The sequence below is a fragment of the Triticum aestivum genome, chromosome 3B (assembly GCF_018294505.1).
Source record: "Triticum aestivum cultivar Chinese Spring chromosome 3B, IWGSC CS RefSeq v2.1, whole genome shotgun sequence".
In the NCBI taxonomy this organism is placed as follows: Eukaryota; Viridiplantae; Streptophyta; class Magnoliopsida; order Poales; family Poaceae; genus Triticum; species Triticum aestivum.
Window position 1 is genome coordinate 12,085,116 of NC_057801.1, and position 26,419 is coordinate 12,111,534.

General features: G+C 41.6%; 1 protein-coding gene across 1 annotated transcript in view; it reads left to right on the top strand.

The window, feature by feature from the left end:
• Positions 1-23,561, top strand: part of LOC123067140 (uncharacterized) — a 32,646-nt gene extending 9,085 nt beyond the window's left edge. Inside the window, exons 10-11 of the mRNA XM_044490063.1 lie at positions 4,646-4,766; positions 23,541-23,561. Coding sequence (XP_044345998.1) covers positions 4,646-4,766; positions 23,541-23,561 — 142 coding nt within the window. The remainder of the gene's footprint in view (positions 1-4,645; positions 4,767-23,540) is intronic.
• Positions 23,562-26,419: the final 2,858 nt, after the last annotated feature.

Here is a 26,419-nt window from a genome sequence, read left to right on the forward strand (position 1 = left end):
GATAGAGCATATCGTATCACGGGGTTTGGATGCACCGGCGAAGTTTGCACCAACTCTTAAGGTGAGAAAGGGCAATGCACGGTACCGAAGAGGCTAGCAATGATGGAAAGGTAAGATTGCTTATAATCCATGGACTCACATTAGTCATAAAGAACTTATATACTTATTGCAAAATTTTATTAGCCCTCGAAGCGAAGTACTACTACGCATGCTCCTAGGGTAAGGGTTGGTAGGAGTTAACCATCGCGCGATCCCGACCTCCACACATAAGGAAGGCAATCAAAAGAGCATCCTATGCAACAAATTTGTTACACAACTATTACCATACGTGCATGCTACGGGACTTGCCAACTTCAACACAAGTATTCTTTAAATTCACAATTACCCGACTAGCTCGACTCTAATATCACCACCTCTATATCTCAAAATAATTATCAAGTATGAAATTGATCATAGCATCCAATTCGCTTCCTATGATAGTTTTTATTATACCCAACTTGGATGCCCATCATTCTAGGACCAAATTTATAACCATAGCAAATACCATGTTGTTCTAAAAGACTCTCAAAATAATATAAGTGAAGCATGAGAGATCAACAATTTCTACAAAATAAAGCCACCGCCGTGCTCTAAAAAGTATAAGTGAAGTACTAGAGCAAAACTATCTAGCTCAAAAGATATAAGTGAAGCACATAGAGTATTCTAATAAATTCCAAATTATGTGAGTCTCTCCCAAAAGGTGTGTACAGCAAGGATGATTGTGCGTGGTAGACTAAAAAGCAAAGACTCATATCATACAAGACGCTCCAAGCAAAACACATATCATGTGGTAAATAAAAATATAGCTCCAAGTAAAGTTACCGATAGACGTAGACGAAAGAGGGGATGCCTTCCGGGGCATCCCCAAGCTTAAACTTTTGGTTGTCCTTGGATTATCTTGGGGTGCCATGGGCATCCCCAAGCTTAGGCACTTGCCACTCCTTATTCCATAGTCCATCAAATCTTTACCCAAAACTTGAAAACTTCACAACACAAAACTCAACAGGAAATCTCATGAGCTCCGTTAGTGCAAGAAAGAAAAAACCCCACATAAGGTACTGTAATGAAGTCATTATTTATTTATATTGGTGTTAAACCTACTGATTCCAACTTCTTTATGGTTTATACCCCCCGATACTAGCCATAGATGCATCAAAATAAGCAAACAACACACGAAAAACAGAATCTGTCAAAAACAGAACAGTCTGTAGCAATCTATAACTTTCGAATACTTATGGAACTCTAAAAATCCTACCAAAATATTAAGTCCTGGGCAATTTCTCTATTGATCTAGTGCAAAAATAATCAACGCAAAAGCACGTTTCAGTGATTTATTAAAATTATTCGCGTGCGTGCAAAAGTTTATGTTTTACAGTAGAATCAAATTAACTATCACCGTATGTTATCCTATAGGTTCTACTTGGCACAAACACTAATTAAAACATAAAACCAAATCTAAACAGAAGCTAGATGAAATATTTATTACTAAACAGAAGTAAAAATTAAGAAACAAAAATAAAATTGGGTTGCCTCCCAACAAGCGCTATCGTTTAACGCCCCTAGATAGGCATAAAAGTGAGAATAGATCTAAGTATTGCCCTCTTTAGTATTCAACTCATAAGTGGCTCGCATAATAGATTCATAAGGTAATTTGACTTTCTTCCTAGTAAAGTGTTCCATGCCTTTCCTTAATGGAAATTGGAATCTAATATTCCCTTCCTTCATATTAATAATCGCACCAATCATTCTAACAAAAGGTCTACCAAGAATAATAGGACATGAAAGATTGCAATCTATGTCAAGAACGATAAAATCTACGGGCACATAATTCTTATTTGCAACAATAAGAACATCATTAATCCTTCCCATAGGTTTATTAATAGTGGAACCCGCAGGGTGCAAGTTTAAAGAGCAATCATCAAATTCATGGAAACCTAGTACTAGCACCCAAATCACACAAAGCATAGCATTCATGATCTTTAATTTTAATTTTAATAGTAGGTTCCCACTCATCATAAAGTTTTCTAGGTATAGAGACTTCCAGTTCAAGTTTTTCCTCATAAGATTGCATCAAAGCATCAACGATATGTTTGGTAAAAGCTTTATTTTGGCTATAAGCATGAGGAGAATTCAACACGGATTGCAACAAGGAAATAAATCTATTAAATAACAATTATAATAATTAAATTCCTTGAAATACAAAATAGTGGGTTCAATGCTATGTAAAGTTTTGACCTCTCCAATCCCACTTTTACCAAATTTAGCATCAAGATCTAAAAACACTAAATCATTGGGACGCCTTTTAACTAAAGTTGACCCATCTCCAGTCCTATCATTATCAAGATTCATATTGCAAAACAAAGATTTAATAGGGGACACATCAATAACTTTTAGATCTTCATCATTATTTTCCCCTAACCCTTCCGGTTTGGCAGCCATCTTATTAACTAAGGTGGCTTGCTTATCAGAAATTTGGGCTATTGATTTTTCAAGACGAGCAATCTGAGAATTCAAACCATAAAATTCCTTGGACATATCATCAAGTTCTTTATTCATGTACCCCATAAAGCTTTTTTGTTCTTTAAGCTCGTTTCTAAAGAAATTATCATGCTCAAATTGTAAAGTCAAGCGAAAAAGAGAGAGGAGAACGGGAAAGAGAGGGAAAATAAAATGGCAAGGGTGAAGTAGGGGAGAGGAAAACAAGAGGCAAATGGCAAATAATGTAATGCGAGGGAGATGAGTTTGTGATGGGTACTTGGTATGTCTTGACTTCAGCGAAGATCTCCTCGGCAACGACGCTAGAAATCCTTCTTGCTACCTCTTGAGCACAACGTTGGTTTTCCCTTGAAGAGGAAAGGGTGATGCAGCAAAGTAGCGTAAGTATTTTCCTCAGTTTTTGAGAACCAAGGTATCCATCCAGTAGGAGGCTCCTCAAAAGTCCCTCGTACCTACGCAAACAAACAAGAACCTCGCAACCAACGTGATAAAGTGGTTGTCAATCCCTTCACGGTAACTTGCAAAAGTGAGATCTGATAGAGATAATATGATAAGATAAATATTTTTGATATTTTTATGATATAGATTGGAAAGTAAAAATGCAAATAAAAGTAGATTGGAAACTTATATGATAAAAGATATACCCGGGGGCCATAAGTTTCACTAGTGGCTTCTCTCAAGATAGCATAAGTATTACGGTGGGTGAACAAATTACTGTCAAGCAATTGATAGAAAAGTGCATAGTTATGAGAATATCTAGGCATGATCATGTATATAGGCATCACGTCCGCAACAAGTAGATCGAAACGATTCTGCATCTACTACTATTACTCCACACATCGACCGACTCCTTCCTGCATCTAGAGTATTAAGTTCATGAAGAACAGAATAACGCATTAAGAAAGATGACATGATGTAGAGGGATAAACTCATGCAATATGATATAAACCCCATCTTTTTATCCTTGAGGGTAACAATACAATACGTGCCTTGCTGCCCCTGCTGTCACTGGGAAAGGACATCGCAAGATTGAACCCAAAGCTAAGCACTTCTCCCATTGCAAGAAAGATCAATCTAGTAGGCCAAACCAAACTGATAATTCGAAGAGACTTGCAAAGATAACCAATCACACATAAAAGAATTCAGAGGAGATTCAAATATTTCTCATAGATAAACTTGATCATAAACCCACAATTCATCAGATCTCGACAAACACACCGCAAAAAGAGTTACATCCAATAGATCTCCCAGAAGATCGAGGAGAACTTTGTATTGAGATTCAAAGAGAGAGAAGAAGCCATCTAGCTAATAACTATGGACCCGAAGGTCTATGGTAAACTACTCACAACTCATCGGAGAGGCCTTGGAGATGATGTTGAGGCCCTCCATGGTCGATTCCCCCTCCGGTGGAGCGCCGGCGAAGGCTCCAAGATGGGATCTTGCGGATACAGAAGGTTGTGGCGGTGGAAATAGTTTTGCGTGGTGCTCCTGGATGTTTTCGGGGTACGTGGATATATATAGGCGAAGGAGGTAGGTCAGGGGAGCCACGAGGGTGGGAGGCGCGCCCACCCCCCTAGGGCGCGCCCTCCTAGCTCGTGTCCGCCTCGGCTGCTTCTTGACGTCCACTCCAAGTCTCCTGGATTGCGTTTGTTCCAAAAAGATCGCTCCGGAAGGTTTCATTCCGTTTGGACTCCGTTTGATATTCCTTTTCTTCGAAACACTGAAATAGTCAAAAAACAGCAATTCGGGCTGGGCCTTCGGTTAGTAGGTTAGTCCCAAAAATGATATAAAAGTGTAAAGTAAAGCCCATAAACATCCAAAATGGGTAATATAATAGCATGGAACAATCAAAAATTATAGATACGTTGGAGACGTTTCAGCAGTCGTTCACATCCCCCTCATGGCCTCGCTGGACAGCAACACCGACTACGATGACGACTGATATGTGTTCAACGTATCTATAATTTTTTTATTGTTCCGTGCTATTGTATTATCATTTTTGGATGTCTTATATTCACTTTATAGCAACTTTATATCATTTTTTGGGACTAACCTATTGACATAATGCCAAGTGTCAGTTGATGTTTTTTGTTTGTTTTTTACTTCGCAGAATATCCATATCAAACGAAGTCCAAATGATACGAAACTTTTTGGAGATTTTTTTCTACCCAGAAGACAAGTTGGGAGCCAAGGAAGCTCCTAAGGGGAGGCTCGTGGGGCCCACAACCCACTGATACGTCTCCAACGTATCTACTTTTCCAAACACTTTTTCCCTTGTTTTGGACTCTAACTTGCATGATTTGAATAAAACTATCCCGGGCTGACGCTGTTTTCAGCAGAACTGCCATGATGTTGTTTTATGTGTAGAAAACAAAAGTTCTCGGGATGACCTGAAAATCCACGGAGGCGCGTTTTGGAAAATATAAAAAAATACTGGCGAAAGAATCAAGACAAGGGGGCCCACACCCTGTCCACGAGGGTGGGGGGCGCGCCCACCCCCCTGGGCGCACCCCCCTGTCTCGTGGGCCCCCTGATGCTCCACCGACCTCAACTCCAACTCCATATATTCCGTTTTGTGGAGAAAAAAATTAGAGAGAAAGTTTCATCGCGTTTTATGATACGGAGCCGCCGCCAAGCCCTAATCTCTCTCAGGAGGGCTGATCTGGAGTTTGTTCGGGGCTTCGGAGAGGGGGATTCATAGCTGTCGTCATCATCAACCATCCTCCATCACCAATTTCATGATGCTCACCGCCGTGCGTGAATAATTCCATCGTAGGCTTGCTGGACGGTGATGGGTTGGATGAGATTTACCATGTAATCAAGTTAGTTTTGTTAGGGTTTGATCCCTAGTATCCACTATGTTCTGAGATTGATGTTGCTATGACTTTTCTATGCTTAACGCTTGTCACTAGGGCCCGAGTGCCATGATTTCAGATCTGAACCTGTTATGTTTTCATGAATATATGTGTGTTCTTGATCCTATCTTGCAAGTCTATAGTCACCTATTATGTGTTATGATCCGACAACCCCGAAGTGACAATAATCGGGATACTTATTGGTGATCACCATAGTTTGAGGAGTTCATGTATTCACTATGCGCAAATGCTTTGTTTCGGTTCTCTATAAAAGGAGGCCTTAATATCCCTTAGTTTCCACTAGAACCTCACTGCCACGGGTGGGTAGGACAAAAGATGTCATGCAAGTTCTTTTCCATAAGCGCGTATGACTATTTACGGAATACATGCCTACATTACATTGATGAATTGGAGCTACTTCCGTGTCACCCTATGTTATAGATATTACATGAGGAATCGCATCCGACATAATTATCCATCACTGATCCAATGCCTACGAGCTTTTCACATCTTGCGTTTCGCTTATTTACTTTTCCGTTGCTATTGTTACAATTACTACAAAACCCAAAAATATTACTTTTGCTACTGTTACCTTTATTATCATACTACTTTGCTACTAAATACTTTGCTGCAGATACTAAGTTATCGAGGTGTGGTTGAATTGACAACTCAACTGCTAATACTCAATAATATTCTTCGGCTCCCCTTGTGTCGAATCAATAAATTTGGGTTGAATACTTTACCCTCAAAAGCTGTTGCGATCCCCTACACTTGTGGGTTATCAAGACTAATTTCCGCCGTTGCCGGGGAGCATAGCTCTATTCTCTGAGTCACTTGGGATTTATATTTGTTGATCACTATGAGGAACTTGAAAGACGAAAGAACCAAGATTTTTCCCTCAACTACGAGGGGAGGTAAGGAACTGCCATCTAGCTCTGCACTAGATTCTCCTTCTGTTATTAGTAAGCTTGTGACACCTAAACCTGCTACTGCTATGAATTCTGATATGTCGCATATTATTGATGATGCCACTTCTGCTATGCATGATACTTATGATGAAACTACTTCTGTGTGTGATACCACTTTGCCATTAGGTGAATTTCTTGATGAACAACTTGCTAGGGCTAGAGAGAATGAAATTATTGAAGATGCTATTATTGATGATAGTGATGATGAAAGTTCTCCCCCTGATTATGAATTACCTGTTGTTCCTGAGGGTTATGTTAAGGAAGAGGAAGCTGCTAGAGCTATCTTTGCTTGTAAAGATAGATATGATCTTAAAAAGTTATTAGCTAAATGGTAGTAGCAATCTCTTAAGGCTAGAATGAAACCTGACCCTACTTTTGCTACTTCACCTATCTGTGTTATTGATAAGGATTATGAATTCTCTGTTGATCCTAAAATAATTACTTTAGTTGAATATGATCCTTTTTATGGCCTTGAATCTGAAACTATTGTGGCACATCTTACCAAGTTAAATGATATAGCCACCCTATTTACTAATGATGAGAAGTCTCGCTATTATTATATCCTTAAGATATTTCCTTTCTCATTAAAGGGTGATGCTAAGACTTGGTTTAATTCTCTTGCTCCTGGTTGTGTGTGTAGTCCCCAGGATATATGATTTATTACTTCTCTACTAAATATTTCCCTGCTCATAAGAAACAAGCTGCCTTGGAGGAAATATATAATTTTGTGCAAATCAAAGAAGAGAGTCTCCCACAAGCTTGGGGGAGGCTTCTCCGATTACTTAATGCTTTTCCTGGTCATCCTCTCAAGAAAAATGAAATACTTGATATCTATTATAATGGACTAACCGATGCTTCCAAGGACTATTTAGATAGTTGCGCTGGTTGTGTTTTCTGGAAAAGAACAGTCGACGAAGCTGAATTACTATTGAATAATATGTTGACTAATAAAATAATTGGACTCTCCCTGAGTCAATTCCTGAGGCAATTCCTGAACCAATTGAGCCAATTCCTGAGCCTATTCCTAAACCCACTCCGAAGAAGAGAGGTGTTTTATTTCTCAGTCCTGAAGATATGCAAGAGGCAAAGAAATCAATGAAAGAAAAAGGTATAAAAGCTGAAGATGTTAAGAATTTACCACCTATTGAAGAAATACATGGTCTTAATATATCGCCTGTTGAAGAACCACATTGTCTTGATAACCCGACACAGGTAGTGAAGGTAAATTCTCTCCATAGACATGATAAAGTTGAAGTTCCCTCTACTAAATTTCATAGCCCATGCTTAGATGAATTTGATGACTTTATGGCTAGACAAGAAAGTTTTAAGGCTTATGTTGGTAGATAGTTAAAGAATAATGCTTTCGAGATAGGACGCTTGAGTTATTATATGGCTAGAGTTAAAGGTGAACTTAAACTCGTTAGCAAATATGCTTCTATGGTTGCTACTCAAGCTGAGCAAGTACTTAAAGCTCAAAATGATTTGCTTGATGAATTAAATAATAAACCTGACTTTGCTATTAGAGTGGCTACTAGAACTGGTAGAATGACTTAGGAACCTTTGTATCCTGAAGGCCACCCTAAGAGAATCAAGCAAGATTCTCAGAGAAACAATTTAGAGGCACCTAGTTCTTCTAAAAAGAAGACGAAGAAAAATGATAGGACTTTGCATGCTTCTAGTGAACCTGCTGTAGACACACCTGAGAATCCCAATAATATTTCTATATCTGATGCTGAAACACAATCAAGTGATGAACATGAACCTGGTGATAATGTTAATGATAATGTTCATGTTGATGCTCAACCTAGCAAAAACAATGATGTAGAGATTGAACCTGTTGTTGATCTTGATAACCCACAATCAAAGAATCAACGTTATGATAAGAGAGATTTTGTTGCTAGGAAGCACGGTAGAGAAAGAGAACCATGGGTGCAGAAACACATGCCCTTTCCTCCTAAACCATCCAAGACAAAGGATGATGAGGACTTTGAGCGCTTTGTTGAAATGATTAGACCTATCTTCTTACGCATGCGCTTAACGGATATGCTTAAAGTAAATCCTTATGCAAAATATATGAAGGATATCATTACAAATAAAAGAAAGATACCGGAAGCTGAAATTTCCACCATGCTTGCTAATTACACTTTTAAGGGTGAAATACCAAAGAAACTTGGAGATCCAGGGTACCAACTATACCATGCTCCATTAAAAGAAACTATGTTAGAACTGCTTTATGTGATCTTGGAGCCAGTGTTAGTGTTATGCCTCTCTCTTTATATCATAGACTTGAATTGAATAAGTTGACACCTACTGAAATATCTTTGCAAATGGCTGATAAATCAACCGCTATACCTGTCGGTATTTGTGAGGATGTGCCTGTTGTGGTTGCAAATGTCACTATTTTAACGAACTTTGTTATTCTTGATATTCCCGAGGATGATAGTATGTCGATTATCCTTGGTAGACCCTTTTTGAATACTGCAGGGGCTGTTATTGATTGCAACAAAGGCAATGTCACTTTTCATGGTAATGGTAATGAGCATACGGTACACTTTCCGAGGAAACAACCTCAAGTTCATAGCATCAATTCTATTGAAAAAGTTCCAACTATCATTATTGGAGGTTTTGAATTTCCTCTCCCTGCTGTCAAGAAAAAGTATGATATTCTTATTATTGGGGATGTTCATATCCCCGTTGAGGTAACTTAGTGTTATTCGAAATTTCTCCGGTTTCGTGTTATTCGGAATCAGTTTGTTAACAAGACTTGATCAACCTTGTTAGTGGATTCATTTTGATGATCATGAGATGGATGAAACTAGAAGGCACAACCTTCTGTACCCTCTTTTTACTTTCTGTTATTTAGAATAAATAAAGAAAAAATAGTATTATCCGTCTGTTTTCTGAATTATCCGTGCAATAAAAAATATCCCGAAAATAAAAGTGCTTCAAATGTCCTGCAAATTTAGTATGATTTTTTATGGAATATTTAAGGATTTTAGGAACTGAAATCACTGCAGGAGGGGCAAGCACCAGGCCACGAGAGTGGAGGGCGTGACCACCTTCCCTGGGCGCGCCCCCCTGTCTCGTGGGCCCCTGGTGGCCCCCCTCCACTTATGCCAGCACCCACACACTCCATCTTCTTCCCAAAAAAATCCCCATCCAGCTCAAGCACGAGTTCTAGCTCATTTTGCTACGATTTTCGATCTCCTTGCTCAAAGCTCCATTCACAAAACTGCTTTGGGAGATTGTTGCTTGGTATGTGACTCCTCCATTGGTCCAATTAGTTTTTGCTCTAGTGCTTTATTCATTGCAAATTTTTGTTGCATAGGTGACCATGTTCTTGAGCTTGCATGTTAATTTATGAGGTCCCAAGTAATTCTAATGCATGATATAGGATCTAGGCACTTGTAGGAGTAGTTGCTATCAATCTTGTTTAGTTTTATTCACTTTTATTTTGAAGTTACTAAAATTTCAGAAATTTTTCAGAAAAACAAATATGTCTAGGAGAATGTACCAAGGTGGTTCCTCGGTAAAGAAAGGTCCCAGGATTGCTATACGTGAGCAAGACGATGAACTACCGAGGGACGCAGAAGTTTGAGCTTGTGAGTGGCCATCCGACGATTTTATGGTCAAAGCAGGCTTTAAGGAGGAATTTGACGCGTATGTGCGTAATGCTGATCTGGAGGACTTCTTACAAGATAAGTGTCCTCAGTACTATCAATTGACTGATTCAAAGGTTTAAATATAAATGTACACGTAATTCTCCGAGTGTCCTATTTGATCTATGATACATCTTATACCATGGACTTAAAGGATTTTACAACTGCTTGCAAACTTCTGCAGTGGGGTAATATTAATGATCCTCACAAATCTGAATTTAGAGACTTTCTTGCTAGTATTACCGTGGGAGAATCTAGGGACATAGGACAAGCTACCATAGGGAGCATTCATTTTCCTGCTATACATTATTTTCCTCTTTTCATTGGTAGATGCATTAACGGTAAAGATGAAGCATGTCATATGTGTGTCCCTAATCTTTGTGTCCTCAAGAGTGCCATGTTAGGTTATAAAGATTATAACTTGGGGGCAATAGTTGCACGGAGGTTGCATAATAATGGTAGGGCAGGAGATTTATTTGGAGGAATTTATGCGACCCGTGTGGCTAATTATCTTGGTATAGCCCCACGAGAGGGGGATATGATGTTACCTCCTGCTTATTTAGATTATGACGCTATGGTCCAACATCATTTTCTTAAAGAGGAATGAACAATTCCTCCAGTATCGACTAATCTATGACAGACGCAATGTTGTCCATGTTACTCTTCCTGCTCCTCTCCTTTTTGATTACTAGGCAAAAGGAAGATATGTTGTTACCAGGGAGGAAGCAGCTAAACACGAAGGGAGAGCAGAGGCGGCTCGCCAGCATGCTGCAGCTCAGGAGGCATTTGCTGCTGCATCTCAGTACGACCCCAGTTACAACTACTGATATCAGCCAGGCTACCCTTGGCATTAGACCAACTTAGGCCAAAAGCCTAAGCTTGGGGGAGTACGTATTTCTCACTGACTTTACATTCATGTTCACACACTATTCTAGTCGTCGGTGCTCATACTCTTTCATTGTATTATCCACGCTAGTTTAATTTTCTTTTTCTAGCTTTCTTCTTGTGTGTTTGATAAACTTTGAGAAAAACCAAAACATTAGTTAGTTTAATTTCCATGCTTGTAGTAGAAATTAAAATGAAAACCCAAAAAGATTTCTTGTTATTCTTCTTACTTTTTGGGATCTTTCTCGTGTAAATAGTTTTCTTCTCTTTTCTTTGGGGGTCGAGAGTAGAAGACCATATTGAAAATGTTTAGTGGCTCTCATTTGCATGATTGTTTATTTGACTTAGAGCCCATATTACTTGTCTTCTCTCTTGAATTGAATGCTTGCAGATTCCAGCTTAGTCCAATGCACGTGCACTATTATTATTATACACATCGTTCGGTCGTGCAAGTGAAAGGCAATAATGACGATATATGATGGACTTATTGAGATGAGAAAAACTGGTATGAACTCGATCTCTCTTGTTTTTGTAAATATGATGAGTTCATCGTTCCTGATTCTGCTTATTATGAAGTAAACATATTTGCAATGACATTTAGAGATTATAGTTGCTTGTGCCATGCTTGATTAGCTATGAGTTATAATGGTTTACCTTGCGTGCCAACATGCTATTAGAATGATTATGATGTGGTATGATGGGATGGTATCCTCCTTTGAATGAATTGAGTGACTCGACTTGGCACATGTTCACGCATGTAGTTGAAACAAATCAACATAGACTTCATGATATTTATGTTCATGGTAGATTATATCCTACTCATGCTTGTACTTGGTGTGAATTAATTTTAATGCATGTTCATGACTGTTGTCGCTCTCTCAGTTGGTCGCTTCCCAGTCTTTTGCTAGCCTTCACCTGTACTAAGTGGGAATACTGCTTGTGCATCCAAACTCCATAAACCCCAAAGTTGTTCCATATGAGTCCACCATACCTTCCTATATGCGGTATTTACCTGTCGTTCCAAGTAAATTTGTATGTGCCAAACTCCAAACCTTCAAATGAAATTCTGTTTTGTATGCTCGAGCAGCTCATGTTTCAACTAGGGCTGTCTATATCTTCCATGCTAGGTGGGTTATTCTCAAGAGGAGTGGACTCCGCTCCTCATTCACGAGAAAGGGACGGTAACTGGGATGCCCAGTCCCATGATCCAAAAAGATCAAAGCAAATCAAAATAATTAAACAAAACTCCCCCAGGGCTTTTGTTAGTTGGAGGCACTCGTTGTTTCGAGCAAGCAATGGATTGATGCTTGTTGGTGGTGGGAGAGTATAATATTTTACCATTCTGTTTGGGAACTGCCTATAATGCATGTAGTATGGAAGATACAACCATCTCATAGTTGTTGTGTTGACAATGAAAGTATGCCGCTCAAAATGTTATTCAATCTCTATTTTAAAATCGAGCTCTGGCACCTCTACAAATCTTTGCTTCCCTCTGCAAAGGGCCTATCTATTTACTTTTATGTTGAGTCATCACCTTCTTTTTAAAAAGCACCCGCTAGAGAGAACACTGTCATTTGTATTCATTACTATTGGTTTATATTGGGTATGACTTGACTGGATCTCTTTTACCATGAATTATAATGTTTAGTCGGTCCTTGATCTTTAAAGGTGCTCTGCATTTATGTTTTGCGGTCTCAGAAAGGGCTAGCGAGATACCATTTTGTTATATCATGTTATGATTGTTTTGAGAAAGTGTTGTCATCCGAGTTTTATTATTATGGCTCGCTAGCTGATTATGCTATTGATATGAGTAATTGTGAGACCTAGGTGTTATTTTGAGTATGGTTAGTTCGTAATATTTGCTGAAACCTGAATGCTGGCTTTGCATGTTTACAACAACAAGAGCAAACAGAGTTTGTAAAAGTTTTCCTTTATCACTTTCAGTTTATCAACTGAATTGCTTGAGGACAAGCAAAGGTTTAAGCTTGGGGGAGTTGATACATCTCCAACGTATCTACTTTTCCAAACACTTTTGCCCTTGTTTTGGACTCTAACTTGCATGATTTGAATGAAACTAACCCAGACTGATGTTGTTTTCAGCAGAACTGCCATGATGTTGTTTTATGTGTAGAAAACAAAAGTTCTCGGAATGATCTGAAAATCCATGGAGGCATGTTTTGGAAAATATAAAAAAATACTGGCGAAAGAATCAAGACCAGGAGGCCCACACCCTGTCCACGAGGGTGGGGGGCGCGCCCACCCCCCTGGGCGTGGCCCCCTGTCTCGTGGGCCCCCTGAGGCTCCACCGACGTCAACTCCAACTCCATATATTCCGTTTTGCGGAGAAAAAAATCAGAGAGAAAGTTTCATCGCGTTTTACGATACGGAGCCACCGCCAAGCCCTAATCTATCTCGAGAGGGATGATCTGGAGTCCGTTCGGGGCTCCGGAGAGGGGGATTCATCGCTGTTGTCATCATCAACCATCCTCCATCACCAATTTCATGATGCTCACCGCCGTGCATGAGTAATTCCATCGTAGGCTTGCTGGACGGTGATGGGTTGGATGAGATTTACCATGTAATCAAGTTAGTTTTGTTAGGGTTTGATCCCTAGTAACCACTATGTTCTGAGATTGATGTTGCTATGACTTTTCTATGCTTAATGCTTGTCACTAGGGCCCAAGTGCCATGATTTCAGATCTGAACCTATTATGTTTTCATGAATATATTTGTGTTCTTGATCCTATCTTGCAAGTCTACACTAGTGCAGAACCTAGCACCGGTTCGTAAGGCCCTTTAATGCCGGTTCCATAACCGGCACTAAAGTGTGGGCACTAAAGCCCCCCCCCCTTAGTACCGGTTCAGCACGAACCGGTGGTAAAGGGCAACCACGTGGCACGAGCCAGCTCCGGGGCGCTGGAGGCCTTTAGTACCGGTTGGTAATACCAACCGGTACTATAAGGTTTGGGTTTTTTTAGTTTTATGATTTCTTTTTCATTTAATTTTGTGTTTCCATTTTAATTTTTTTTTGTTTGCTAGTATTTTACGATACTACACATTGTACACGTTATGCATATATATATATATATATATATATATATATATATATAGAATTTCTAATAGAACCAATCATGCATATATATATCATCAATGTCTCACAAACCACCATATTAATTAATTCACACATACACAAATGTATAGCTAGCTATATACAATTTCTCCTACATATGCATGTTGCCTTCGGTGCCAGTGGCATTAGCCTAATTGGTGCCTTCGGAGCACGATGACAATTGGAAGTGGTTTTCATGGGGGCGGTAGCGGGTAATAGTATTCTCCCTTCGGATTTATGACCTGGTCGAGCAAAAATCCCGCTATTTCCTCTTGAAGTGCTTCTACGCGCTCCGTTTCTAGGAGCTTCTCCCGCACCTCTCTGAACTGTTAAGAAGGAGATCAATATGCATGTGTATTAGTTGTGTGACTAGATATCGATAATGGTGTAAAAATTGTGAATAGTGTTCTGACAAGCGTACCCATTCATGTCTTTGAGATCTGCTCCTTTCGGACGTCATCATGCGAATGTTCTCGCAAACGCAGAATGCACACATATCAGTCCCCTGCGCCTGCTTCAGGGCCTTTACGAGAATGGAATTTGATCAGATAATAATTAATCAAGCATGATAATTAAAGAGATGGCAGCTAGCTAGCTAGCTATTACTACTTAATTACTTACCTTGGGTCGAAACCATTGAAGCTTTTTTTTCCATTCGCCATCCGTGACGCTGATGAACCTTGCCCAAGCCCTGCCCGCCGACAAAGAAAATGAATAAAGGGGTTATTAAATAGTTCATATCATGAAATGACGAACTAAATAGGCCGAGATATATAGTTAATAATGATTGAAATTACCTGTTGACTATCCCAAACAAGATGTTATAGTCAGTTTTAACTTTGAGTAGTGAGTCCAGTATTTCAACTATTCCGTCGTCAACTTTAATGATACACAAGACCCGGTGAAATCTGCATGCACACACGTTTGCATGTCTTAATTAAGCGGGCATATGTAAGCAAAAACATGTAGCTAGCTAGTAGGCAAAAACAGAGAATTTGTAGTACAAGACAGTGTGACTCACTGGAAGTTGTAAGGAAGTAGTATATCTTCATTGTATTTGAGGCGCTTCAAGAACTCTAGCATGTTGTCCTCTACGTCCTTTTGATGATGTCGATTTATCCGCCATGTGTATTATTAACGGTGTTTGGGTCAATGAACCCAATGCCATAGCGTCCAGCTTTTCTCATTTCATACATCTTCATCCTGCATAATACCACAGAAAAGAATATAGTGAGGATAATTACAGGTAATGATTGATCAAAAGGATCACTACAGCTAGCTTGAGACTTAAATTACAGAAAGAAATCACTTACAGACAATAGCAACTGACAGTAGATTTGTCGAGTGCGTCTTGATTCTATAACTGAAACAGTTCAGAATACTCAACGGACAGAGCTTTCTCATGGAAGTAATGATCCTCCTTGACATTCACCATGAGGGACAATCGATCTGAAATCTTGGTAATGTTCATGTACCATTGATGCAATTCATACATTCTCGTTGGGAGGTTCTTGACCTTGTCTGGCCCGACCAAAGGTTGGCCCCGGACATATTTCCGTTTTATTTCATCCTCTCTAAGCACAGGCATGGGCTCGATCTCGAGGAGTTGTCCAACAGTGATTTTGAGAACTTCAGCCTGCATTATATGCTCCTCCGTTATTACCACATTGCCCACCTCAGGAACGTAAACTGTTTGCCCACAATAATATTGGGCGCGCGTACTGTCACGTGTTGTTGGCACAACAAGCGAGGGGATTGATTGCGCCGCCTGTTCTCCCAGCTGGGGAATGGTTTTGCCGCATTTTTTGACAGCTGCTTCTTGTTTGCTAAATCCCGAGCTCGCCTCCTTACGTAGACGTGCTCGATTTAACTTCCTGATGTGGCGCTCATAGTCTGTGTCAACAGGCTTGGGAGCTGGTGGTTGAGCCAGACGAATGAAGTGGTCAATCGTTTCCTCAGGCACTTTCTCCATTGGCGGCGGTGGCGGTTTTGGTGCAAAATGGGCTTCCACCTCGGCCTTTGATATGGCTGCGATTTCCTCCTCGGACCTGTCATAAGCCCTCTGCGGAAGAGGCGTGAGGCTTGGACCATATTTATATCGCTTGCCTCCGCCTGTACTTCCTGTACTACCTCGACTCGTACCGCTATGCACCATAGCTGCGGGGTGTCTCTTCTGCGATTGCTGAGGCGGCGGAGACGGCTGACGGGGCTGAGTTGGACGAGGAGGAGTGGCCGCCTGAAGCTGTGCGGGACTTGGAGGAGGAGTGGCCTGAGGTTGTGCCGGACTTGTAGGAGGAGTGGACGTCTGACGCTGTGGCGGACTTGGAGGAGGAGGAGTGGCCTGACACTTTGCCGGACTTGGAGGAGGAGTGGCCTGACACTTTGCCAGACTTGGTGGACTTGCAGGAGCGGGAGACTGCTGACTCGGTGGCGGACTTCGACGAGGAGTCGGCTGACGCGGTGTCGGTGGCCTTCGAAAGATGATGCAATCCTTTTTCCATAGGATGATACGATGTTTGGCCTCTCCGAGAAAGCGCTCGTCGTCACTTCCAGGAATGTCAAGCTGTAGCTCCGAATATGGTGGGGCCACCACCTCACCAACCAAGAAACGAGCATAGCCCGCTGGAATCGGGTTGCAATGGAAGGTTGCCTCGGGGGGATTTGTAAAAGCAACGGCGTCCGCCACCTTCATGGATATGTTCGCTATTTTGACGTGTAGCTCGCAGTTAGTGTTCTCCGTGATGTCATCCACGGGGTATCTACCTAGCATTGCATCGTCCGGGGCGGAACCCGCGCTGCTTCTCGGCATGGATGGGGCGGTGCTATCCAATGCTGGATCATTCGCTAGAAGCTGCAGCTGCTGAGACCCCCTTTGCTAGGTAAGTGAGTCGATCTGCTCCTGCTGCCGCTGGAATTTGACTGCCAATTCCGGTTGACTTGCTTCTAGGCCTTGAAGGCGTTCATAGTCCTACTTCCTCTGCTCCTCCTCCATCTTCCTCTTCTTCTCCTCCACAATCTTCTTTCTCGCACGGGTTCTGTAGCCGGTGTTCTAGTCTGAAAACCCCTCATACCACGGAATAGTGCCCATGCCTCGTGTTCTTCCCGGGTGTTCAGGATTTCCCAGGGCACGCGTAAGCTCGTCGTTCTCTCTGTTGGGCTGGAACACCCCCGATCGTGCCTCTTCTATTGCAACAAGTATCGCATCGTTGGCTCCCTTCAGACTTGCCTTCGTCGAAACATTGCCTGTCTTCGGGTCTAACTCCCCCCCATGCGCATAGAACCAAGTCCTGCACCTGGGGGGCCAGCTCTTTGTAACCGGAGTGACACCTGCATCCTCCATCTCTTTCTCAGACTTATACCACTTAGGCATTGCCACCACATAGCCACCTGGCCCCAGCTTATGGAACTTATCCTTTTTTTCGGCATTCTTCTTGTTTATTCTCGACCGTTCCTTAGCTAATTCCGAATCCTTGAATTTCACGAAATCGTCCCAATGAGCATGTTGGTTCTCTAGTGTTCCCTCAAATACTAGAGTCTTCCTTCCCCCCTTGACGTACTTGTGGTTCTTGAATGCAACCGCCATCTTCCTAAGAGCAGCGTCCTTGACTTTCTGCACATCTGCTTCTGTGTAATGATCTGGTAGGGTGAAATGTTCCATGAGAGTATCCCGAAGCAGATCTTTTTGATTCTTGTCGACAAAAGTAACATCTGGACGTGGAGCAGCGTCCTCTTTGCCTTTTTGTCTTTTGTCTTTTGCTGGCTCTCTCCATTCTTGAAGGGAGATCGGGAGTTGGTCCTTCACAAGAACTCCGCACTGACGAACGAACTTGTCCGCAATCTTCTTAGGCGCTAATGGTTCGCCATTAGGTCTGACTGCCTCGATATTGTACTTTATGCCCTCCTTCAACTTTTTGTTTGGGCCTCGTTTCGTCCTTTTGCCTGAAGATTTGCTCGATCCGGATGGCTGAAAGAACAAAGATCGATTCGTTAATATATCTTCAAGTCATTTAAAACATGTGATGATCACCAGATACCTGCTTATATAAATATATATACCTCGCCGGTCTTTGTTGTTTCAGGATCAACATGTTCTTCGTCATCGTCATAATCGTAGTTCATGACTTCATCAATTCGGTCATCGCGATCGAATATCATATCACCCTCTCCGGTGTTGTTTAGAAATTCGGAGCCGTCATAATCTTCTTCATTCTGATCATCATCTGGCCCGCGTATCATATCGAACATGGTCTGTTCTCCCTCTCTGTCGGTATTGTCTACCATAGCTTTTATTTAACTAATCCAAAAGAAATATAAAACAATTTAGTATTCAAATTACATCGTCTCGAATAATAGATATAATCTCGAATACTTCGTCTAGAATAATAGATATAATTTTGAATACATCGTCTCGAATAATATATAATATTGAATAGTACATCACTGGCTAGCTAATTAAAGATCGAATACAACCGAAGAATCTAGGACACTCGCGGTTCCTACGGCGCGGGCGGTGGACACCCAAAGAGAAGGAACCCTCACAGGATCATAGCTGAAGTGAGATCCCCGAAGATACTGCCAGGTATTGGAGAACCTGCCGCCCTCTAACGCAACCATGTAGCGATGGACGTGCTCGTCCTCCTCCCTGACACGGCGACGTACCACCTGCGGCGGGGCCGGGTCCCTCCGCACCGAAACTGGCCCACGGGAACGCCACCAAACGAGATCAGGGTCGACGACGGGACCCGGGGCCGGGTTCCTCATCAAGCGGCGCGCCCCTCCAGGCAGCACCTCCCAGTGCCAGCCCGGCGGAGCCCAGTCCCAGACATGGGTCGGCTGGACATCGTCGCGGACGGGTCGACGGTGAGGATGCGGGCCGGGCATCGTCGAGAACAAATACTAGCTATATGCCCGCAAAAAGTAACATTTTTTTAATGATTGGATTTTGATAACTAAAATTTCTAACATTTCTACTATTTCAAAAATCTATATAATATTTCATACTAATTAAGCATCTAACACTAAAAACAGAAAACACAACTTCTATACATCCATTAAAAAACTGAAAAACAAAATTATATAAAAAGTTTCCATACTAATTAAACACTAATTATATCCATCTAACATGCATTCATACATATATAATAGTGAAAAAATAATAATCTAAATAATCTAAACTAATTAAACATACAAAATACGTATATACTAATATATACATGCATTAATTCATACATATGTGTGTGTGTGTGTGTTCATCATGCTTGTGTGTGTGTGTATGGGCTCGGGGAGGGGCGGCGCCCATGGTGGCCGCCGGGGGCGAGGGAGAGGGGTTAGAGGGGGAGAGCTCACAGCGGGGCGACGGCGATGGCGAGGCGACGGCGAGGCGACGGCCAGGGGCGGTGACGGGCCGGGGCGGCAACGCGGGGACGGCAAGACAGGGAACGGGCCCGGGGCGGCGACGGGGACGGGGGCGGCGACGGGGACGGGGGCGGCAACGGAGACGAGGGCGGCGACGGGGACGGGGGCGGCGACGGCAACGGAGACGACGGAAACAGAGGAAGAAACAGAGGGAGAATGAAATTTTCGCAAGTGTTGTTTATATAGGAGGGGCCTTTAGTACCAGTTTGTGCCACCAACCGGTACTAAAGGCCAGTTTTGGCCAGCCCAAGCGGCGGGAAGCGACCCCCTTTAGTACCGGTTTATGCCACGACCCGGTACTAAAGGCCTCGCGCTGCCACCCCAAAGTTTAGTCCCACCTCGCCGGGCGAAGGACAGCCGCACTGGTTTATAAACCCAGCCGCGGCTACCACTTCGAACTCCTCTGTATAGCAGGCTTGTGGGCCTAAACTCTGCGCGCTGCCCTGTGAGTCTGCTCGGCCTTTAAGGCATGTAATTACACACCTGTGGCCTATCAGGCCCACAGGGCCGCACCCCAATTTTTTTTATAGTTTTTTTCTTTTCTGCTTTATTTTCTTCTATTTATTTTTGCATAGTTTTTTGTATATTTTTTCTTTTCTGTTATATTTATTTTCTTCTTTTTATTTGTGAGTAGTTTTTCATCTAGTTTGCCAAAATTCAACATTTTCAGAGTTCATTTTGTAGTGATTTTCAATTTCACGGTCATTTTGTAAACGATTGAAAAATAGCAAATATTGTTTTTTCTTTTCTGCTTTATTTTTTCTTCTATTTATTTCTGAGTAGTTTTTTCTTTTCTGCTATATTTATTTTCTTCTATTTATTTTTGAGTAGTTTTTTATATAGTTTTTTTCTTTTTACCTATACTTTTTCTTTCTTTTCTGCTATTTTTTCTTTTCTGCAAAACTTGATGGTCAAAGTCTAGAGTTATAACTTAAAAAAAAGAAATGTCGACGTGCAATTAGTTTTTGCCATAACAGAAGAAGTCCGGAGTTGTAATAAGTTATTAAAAATAAAAAAGAGGTGCAATGCTCGTTAATTTGCTTCAAGCCTTTCGGAATAGTGTAAACTGCACCGCGCATACCTCTGTGCAGTCTACCGTATTCCTGAAGGCTTGAAGCTAAGCAACGTGAGCATTGATCCTCTTCTTCATCGTCTCTGCACTCAGGGCTTATAAACCGCTCCTAGTCCCTCTCACTTCGCGAGGTGGGACTAAAAAATAGCTTACGTCTGGTTCATCCATGAACCGGTACTAAAGGTGCTCGTGGGGCCCCAGCCTTACCTGACACAACCTCATTAGTACCGGTTCATGGTACGAACCGGCACTAAATGGTGATGGTGGGGCCATAGCCTGACCGGAGGCTAACACAGCCTCTTTAGGTACAAAAAATTACAAACTTTCTGTTAGTGCCCGTAGTTTTCAAATTTGAATAGTTTATATTTTGAATTATTTGAAATTAGTGTGAATTTGTTTGCAGACAGCCTTCTTTGCTTCGTACGTACTCTCGGGCAATTTGTTGTCCTTTGGAAGCATATCCTTTATCATTACCAGCAACTTTCCAATTCCCTTGTCAGATACACCATTCTCTGCCTTCCATTGCAGCAATTCCAGTGTGGTGCCCAGCTTTTTCTTGTCACCTACGCAATTCGGGTACAACAATTTTTCGTGATCCTCTAACATGCGCTTTAACTTCTTCTTCTCCAAATCACTTGCGCAGTTTCTCTTTGCATCGGCAATGGCCCGACCTAGATCATCAACGGGCTCATCTGATGCCTCTTCTTCAGCTTCTTCCCGCATTGCCGGCTCAGCTTCTTCCCGCATTACCGGCTCAGCTTCTTCCCACATTGTTGTATCATCGTATTCAGGGAACCCATGGCCAGGATAGTTGTCGTCGTCCTCTTCTTCTTCATTGTCTTCCATCATAACCCCTCTTTCTCCGTGCTTGGTCCAAACATTATAGTGGGGCATGAAACCGGACTCAAACAGGTGGACGTGAATGGTTCTTGACGTAGAGTAATTGCGACCATTCTTACAGCCAGCACATGGACAAGGCATAAAACCATCCGCACGCTTGTTTGCCTCAGCCACAAGCAGAAAAGTATGCACGCCCTCAACGAACTGGGGAGAGCATCGGTCATCATACATCCATTGCCGGCTCATCTTAATTACACAACACCGAATAGACCAAATTAATACAAGTTCATACGTAAAGTTCATACAACACTTAAATGCAACAAACAAATAACTCTCTAGCTAAAGCATTTAAATGCAACAACAAATGCGATCAAGATCGCAACTAAGGTAACAATTGATCCAACAGCATAATGATACCAAGCCTCACCATCGATGGCATATTTTCTAATCTTTCTAATCTTCAAGCGCATTTTCTCCATCTTGATCTTGTGATCATCGACGACATCGGCAACATGCAACTCCAATTCCATCTTCTCCCCCTCAATTCTTTTCAATTTTTCTTTCAAGTACTTGTTTTCTCTTTCAACTAAATTTAACCTCTCGACAATAGGGTCGGTTGGAATTTCCGGTTCACATACCTCCTAGATAAAAATATCTATGTCAACTTGATGGGCATAATTTGTCATAAACACGAAATGCAACAAATAGTTTTAAAAGAGAATATACCACATCCGAATCATAACAAGGACGAGGGCCGATGGGGATGGATATCAAAACCATGGCACTATGTATAACAAACAACGTACGGGTAAGATAAGTATTATACGAGTAACTATATATCCAAATCACAAAAACATTAATTTTTTATATAAAATTTCATGAACAAGGCTCACCACAAGGTGGTGCCGGCGACGGGACGGTGCGGGCGATCGACGGTGGTTACGACGGAGATTTAGAAGGCACTAAGTAAACCACACCTACATATGCAAACTAAGTGTTATTTTGACCTCAAATTGCATATAAATCAAATACTACCACATATAATTCTTCCCAAATTACTAAAACCCACAATTAATCACTATATAAACCAATGCAAGAGCTAATCTAGCAATGAGAGATGAAAGGACAAAGTTGCTAACCTTGGTGATCATTTGAATGGATGAGGGCCTGCAAATCCTGACAAATTTGGGGCAAATTTTGTGATGAACTCGAGAGGAAGAAGGGAAGAACAGAGGAGAGGGAGAGTGGAAAGGGGGAAGAACAGAGTGCGGGTGGATGAAGGATTCATATAGGACGACCTTTAGTACCGGTTCGTGCCACGAACCATTACTAAAGGTGCTGGAAGGGCCCCACTCTGACAACATCCTACCACCACTCTCATTAGTACCGGTTCGTGGCACGAACCGGTGCTAAAGGTTTGCCACGAACCGGTACTAAAGAGCTCCTCCCGGCTAGCCGTTGGAACAAGCACTAATGGACACATTAGTGCCGGTTCTATTACAAACCGGGACTAATGTGTCTCACAATTGACCCTTTTTCCACTAGTGCTATAGTCACCTATTATGTGTTATGATTTGACAACCCCGAAGTGACAATAATCGGGATACTTCTCGGTGATGACCATAGTTTGAGGAGTTCATGTATTCACTATGTGCTAATGCTTTGTTCCGGTTCTCTATTAAAAGGAGGCCTTAATATCCCTTAGTTTCCACTAGGACCCCGCTGCCACGGGAGGGTAGGACAAAAGATGTCTTGCAAGTTCTTTTCCATGAGCACGTATGACTATTTACAGAATACATGCCTACATTACATTGATGAATTGGAGCTAGTTCTGTGTTACCCGATGTTATAGCTATTACATGAGGAATCGCATCCGACATAATTATCCATCACTGATCCAATGCCTACGAGCTTTTCACATCTTGTGTTTCACTTATTTACTTTTCCGTTGCTATTGTTACAATTACTAGAAAACCCAAAAATATTACTTTTGCTACTGTTACCTTTATTATCATACTACTTTGCTACTAAATACTTTGTGGCAGATACTAAGTTATTCAGGTGTGGTTGAATTGACAACTCAACTGCTAATACTCAATAATATTCTTTGGCTCCCCTTGTGTCGAATCAATAAATTTGGGTTGAATACTTTACCCTCGAAAGCTGTTGCGATTCCCTACACTTGTGGGTTATCACCCACCAGGGCGCGCCAGAGGTCCCTAGCGCGCCCAGGTGGGTGGTGGGGCCCAGAGGAGTCCTCTCCACTGCCTCTCAGCCCTATAAATGCCAAAATATTCCTGAAACCATAGGGGAGTCAACAAAACACAATTCCAGCTGCCGCAAGTTCCAGAACCACGAGATCCAATCTAGAGCCCTATTCCGGCACCTTGCTGGAGGGGAACACGATCACGGAGGGGTTCATCATCCTCATTAGTGCTCCTTCGATGATGCGTGAGTAGTTCACCATAGACCTATGGGTCCGTAGGCAGTAGCTAGATGGCTTCTTCTCTCTCTTTTTGATTCTAAATACAATGTTCTCCTCGATGTTCTTGGAGATCTATTTGATGTAATGAATTTTTACGGTGTGTTTGTTGGGATCCGATGAACTGCGAGTTTATGATCAGATCTATCTATGAATACTATTTGAGTCTTCTTTGATATCTTAAATGCATGATTATTATATCCTCGTATTTATTCTCCGAAACTTTGGTTTGGTTTGGCCAACTAGATTGATTTTTCTTGCAATGGGAAGAAGTGCTTTGTGATGGGTTCAATCTTGCGGTGTCCTCACCCAGTGACAGAAAGGGTAGCGAGGCACGCATATATCGTTGCTATTAAGGATAAAAAGATGGGGTACATTCCTACCTGAATAGATCTTGTCTACATCATGCAATTGAACTTAATACACTAGATGCATGTTGGATAGCGGTCGATGTGTGGAGTAATAGTAGTAGATGCAGGCAGGAGTCGGTCTACTAATCTTGGACGTGATGCCTATATACATGATCATTGCCTTGGATATCATCATAATTATTTGCTCTTCTATCAATTTCCCAACAGTAATTTGTTTACCCACTGTATGCTATTTTCTCGAGAGGGGCCACTAGTGAAATCTATGACCCCCGAGTCTAGCTTTTATCATATTGTTTTCAGATCTATTATTCCAAAAAATCAAAAATATATTGCCGCACTTTTTCTTTACTTATTTTATTTTGTGTTTTTGCAAGATCTATTTATCCAATTACCTTAATTTTATCCATTTCAATATCGAGGAGGGATTGACAACCTCTCTTACGCGTTAGGTTGCAAGTATTTGTTCTTTGCATGTAGGTACCGTTTACATAGTGTTGCTTGGTTCTCCTACTGGATTGATAACATTGGTTTCATAACTGAGGGAAATACTTACCATTGTTGTGTTGCATCATCCTCTCCTCTTCGGGGAAATACCAACGCAGATACAAGCAATCAGCGATGTCGAGCTCCCACCTCCGTCAGGCGACCACAGCCCTCTAAACAGTCAGATGAACGTCCCCGCGGCTAATGGGCCATCCTCTCCGCCTCCTCCATGGTTCTCCAAGGACTGGGTGGCCGAGAACAGCAAGGGATACGTATTTGGGGGCGCGGAGGCGGGCATCCATATCGAGGGGGACTCCATGGACCAAGAGGGGAGATCGAAGGTGAGAATGATATATCCACATGTGCCCTGGTGCTTAATTGTGCTCTCTGTTTTCCTTGTTACCAGCACTAAGCTAGTACTGACCTTTACTCCTCTTTGAAGTTGTGAACATCATACATAGATATTTTTTGAGTTCTTAAAAAAGGATTATTGAGTTCAATTCTAAGTTCATTTGGATGATTTGGTGAAAGAATGATTTAATTTGCATGATCAACACGTTGGGATTTGCTGAGTGATCTAAACGCTCTTATATTTCTTCACGGAGAGAGTATCATATAGAAGTATACCTTTTTTCAAAATATTGTCATGCTCCATACTACCAATCAACAGGCATTTCAGTCCTGTATCACATACTCATGCAAAAGTAATTTCTACATGTTGCGGATCTAGCATTTATTTATGAAATCTAATGACCGGTCAAGGTTATTACTTTTGTGAAATTGCATCTAGGCAACCTCTTTCAGAACTATAATCTTCAATATAATGTAGATATGATTAACTATATGATTATTCTTGCTTGAATGGTTTCGTTGCTCGGAAGAATCAATTTATGCTTCCGTGCTTGTTAAAAGGCTCAAAGACAACATTACCGAAGACGGAAAATGTGCTGATTCTGAGAGAAATGATGATGCTCTGGCTAATCATTTTGCTACCACTGACGTCGATGAGAATAACAAGCCGTATGTTTCAGCAGAGCTTGGCACTGCCATAGAAAATCCTATCGCAACAAGCTCGGCCATTGTTAAACATGTAGCGTTAGCTCAATCAGCAGGTACAAACCAGACACTTCTTCCTGATAATATTATCTATAGCTATATTGTCATAACAAATTTACACAAACATTTTGATTCTTTAGTTTAGTTGTCCTGATCAACGAAGATGTCTACAACAAGCCATAAACTACCAGTGAACTAAACTTTTGGGTAAAAGAAACTTGCCATAAACTACATATATTCTAGTGAATTTGTACATGCATTTGATTTTGTTAACTTTGTAGAACTTTCTTCTTTCAGAAGCTCGCCTAATGGATGTGAGTACAAGGTCATGAGATGAATACAGCTTTTTTGCTCACGTTGATTTTATACATCACAGATCAAACTCTAATTGCTGCTTGGAAAGAAACTCACACCCGACAGGGGAGCGCTATTATCGCCCCAATGCTGATAGTTCACACCATCACTCTGTGAACCAAGAACATGGAAAGGTCCGGAGAGATGACGAGCAGTTGCGGCCCAACGGATCTTCCTCCGAGCCTTAGTTGCACAAGTTTGTCAATGCTCTTCACTTCCATCTCCACATTCTATGAACTTTGCAAAAGAAATATTTGTACATAGGAGCATGCCAACTCCACAAAGTATGGCATGAATGTGAAGTGTTGTAATCCATGATTTCTTTGCGGAATAAG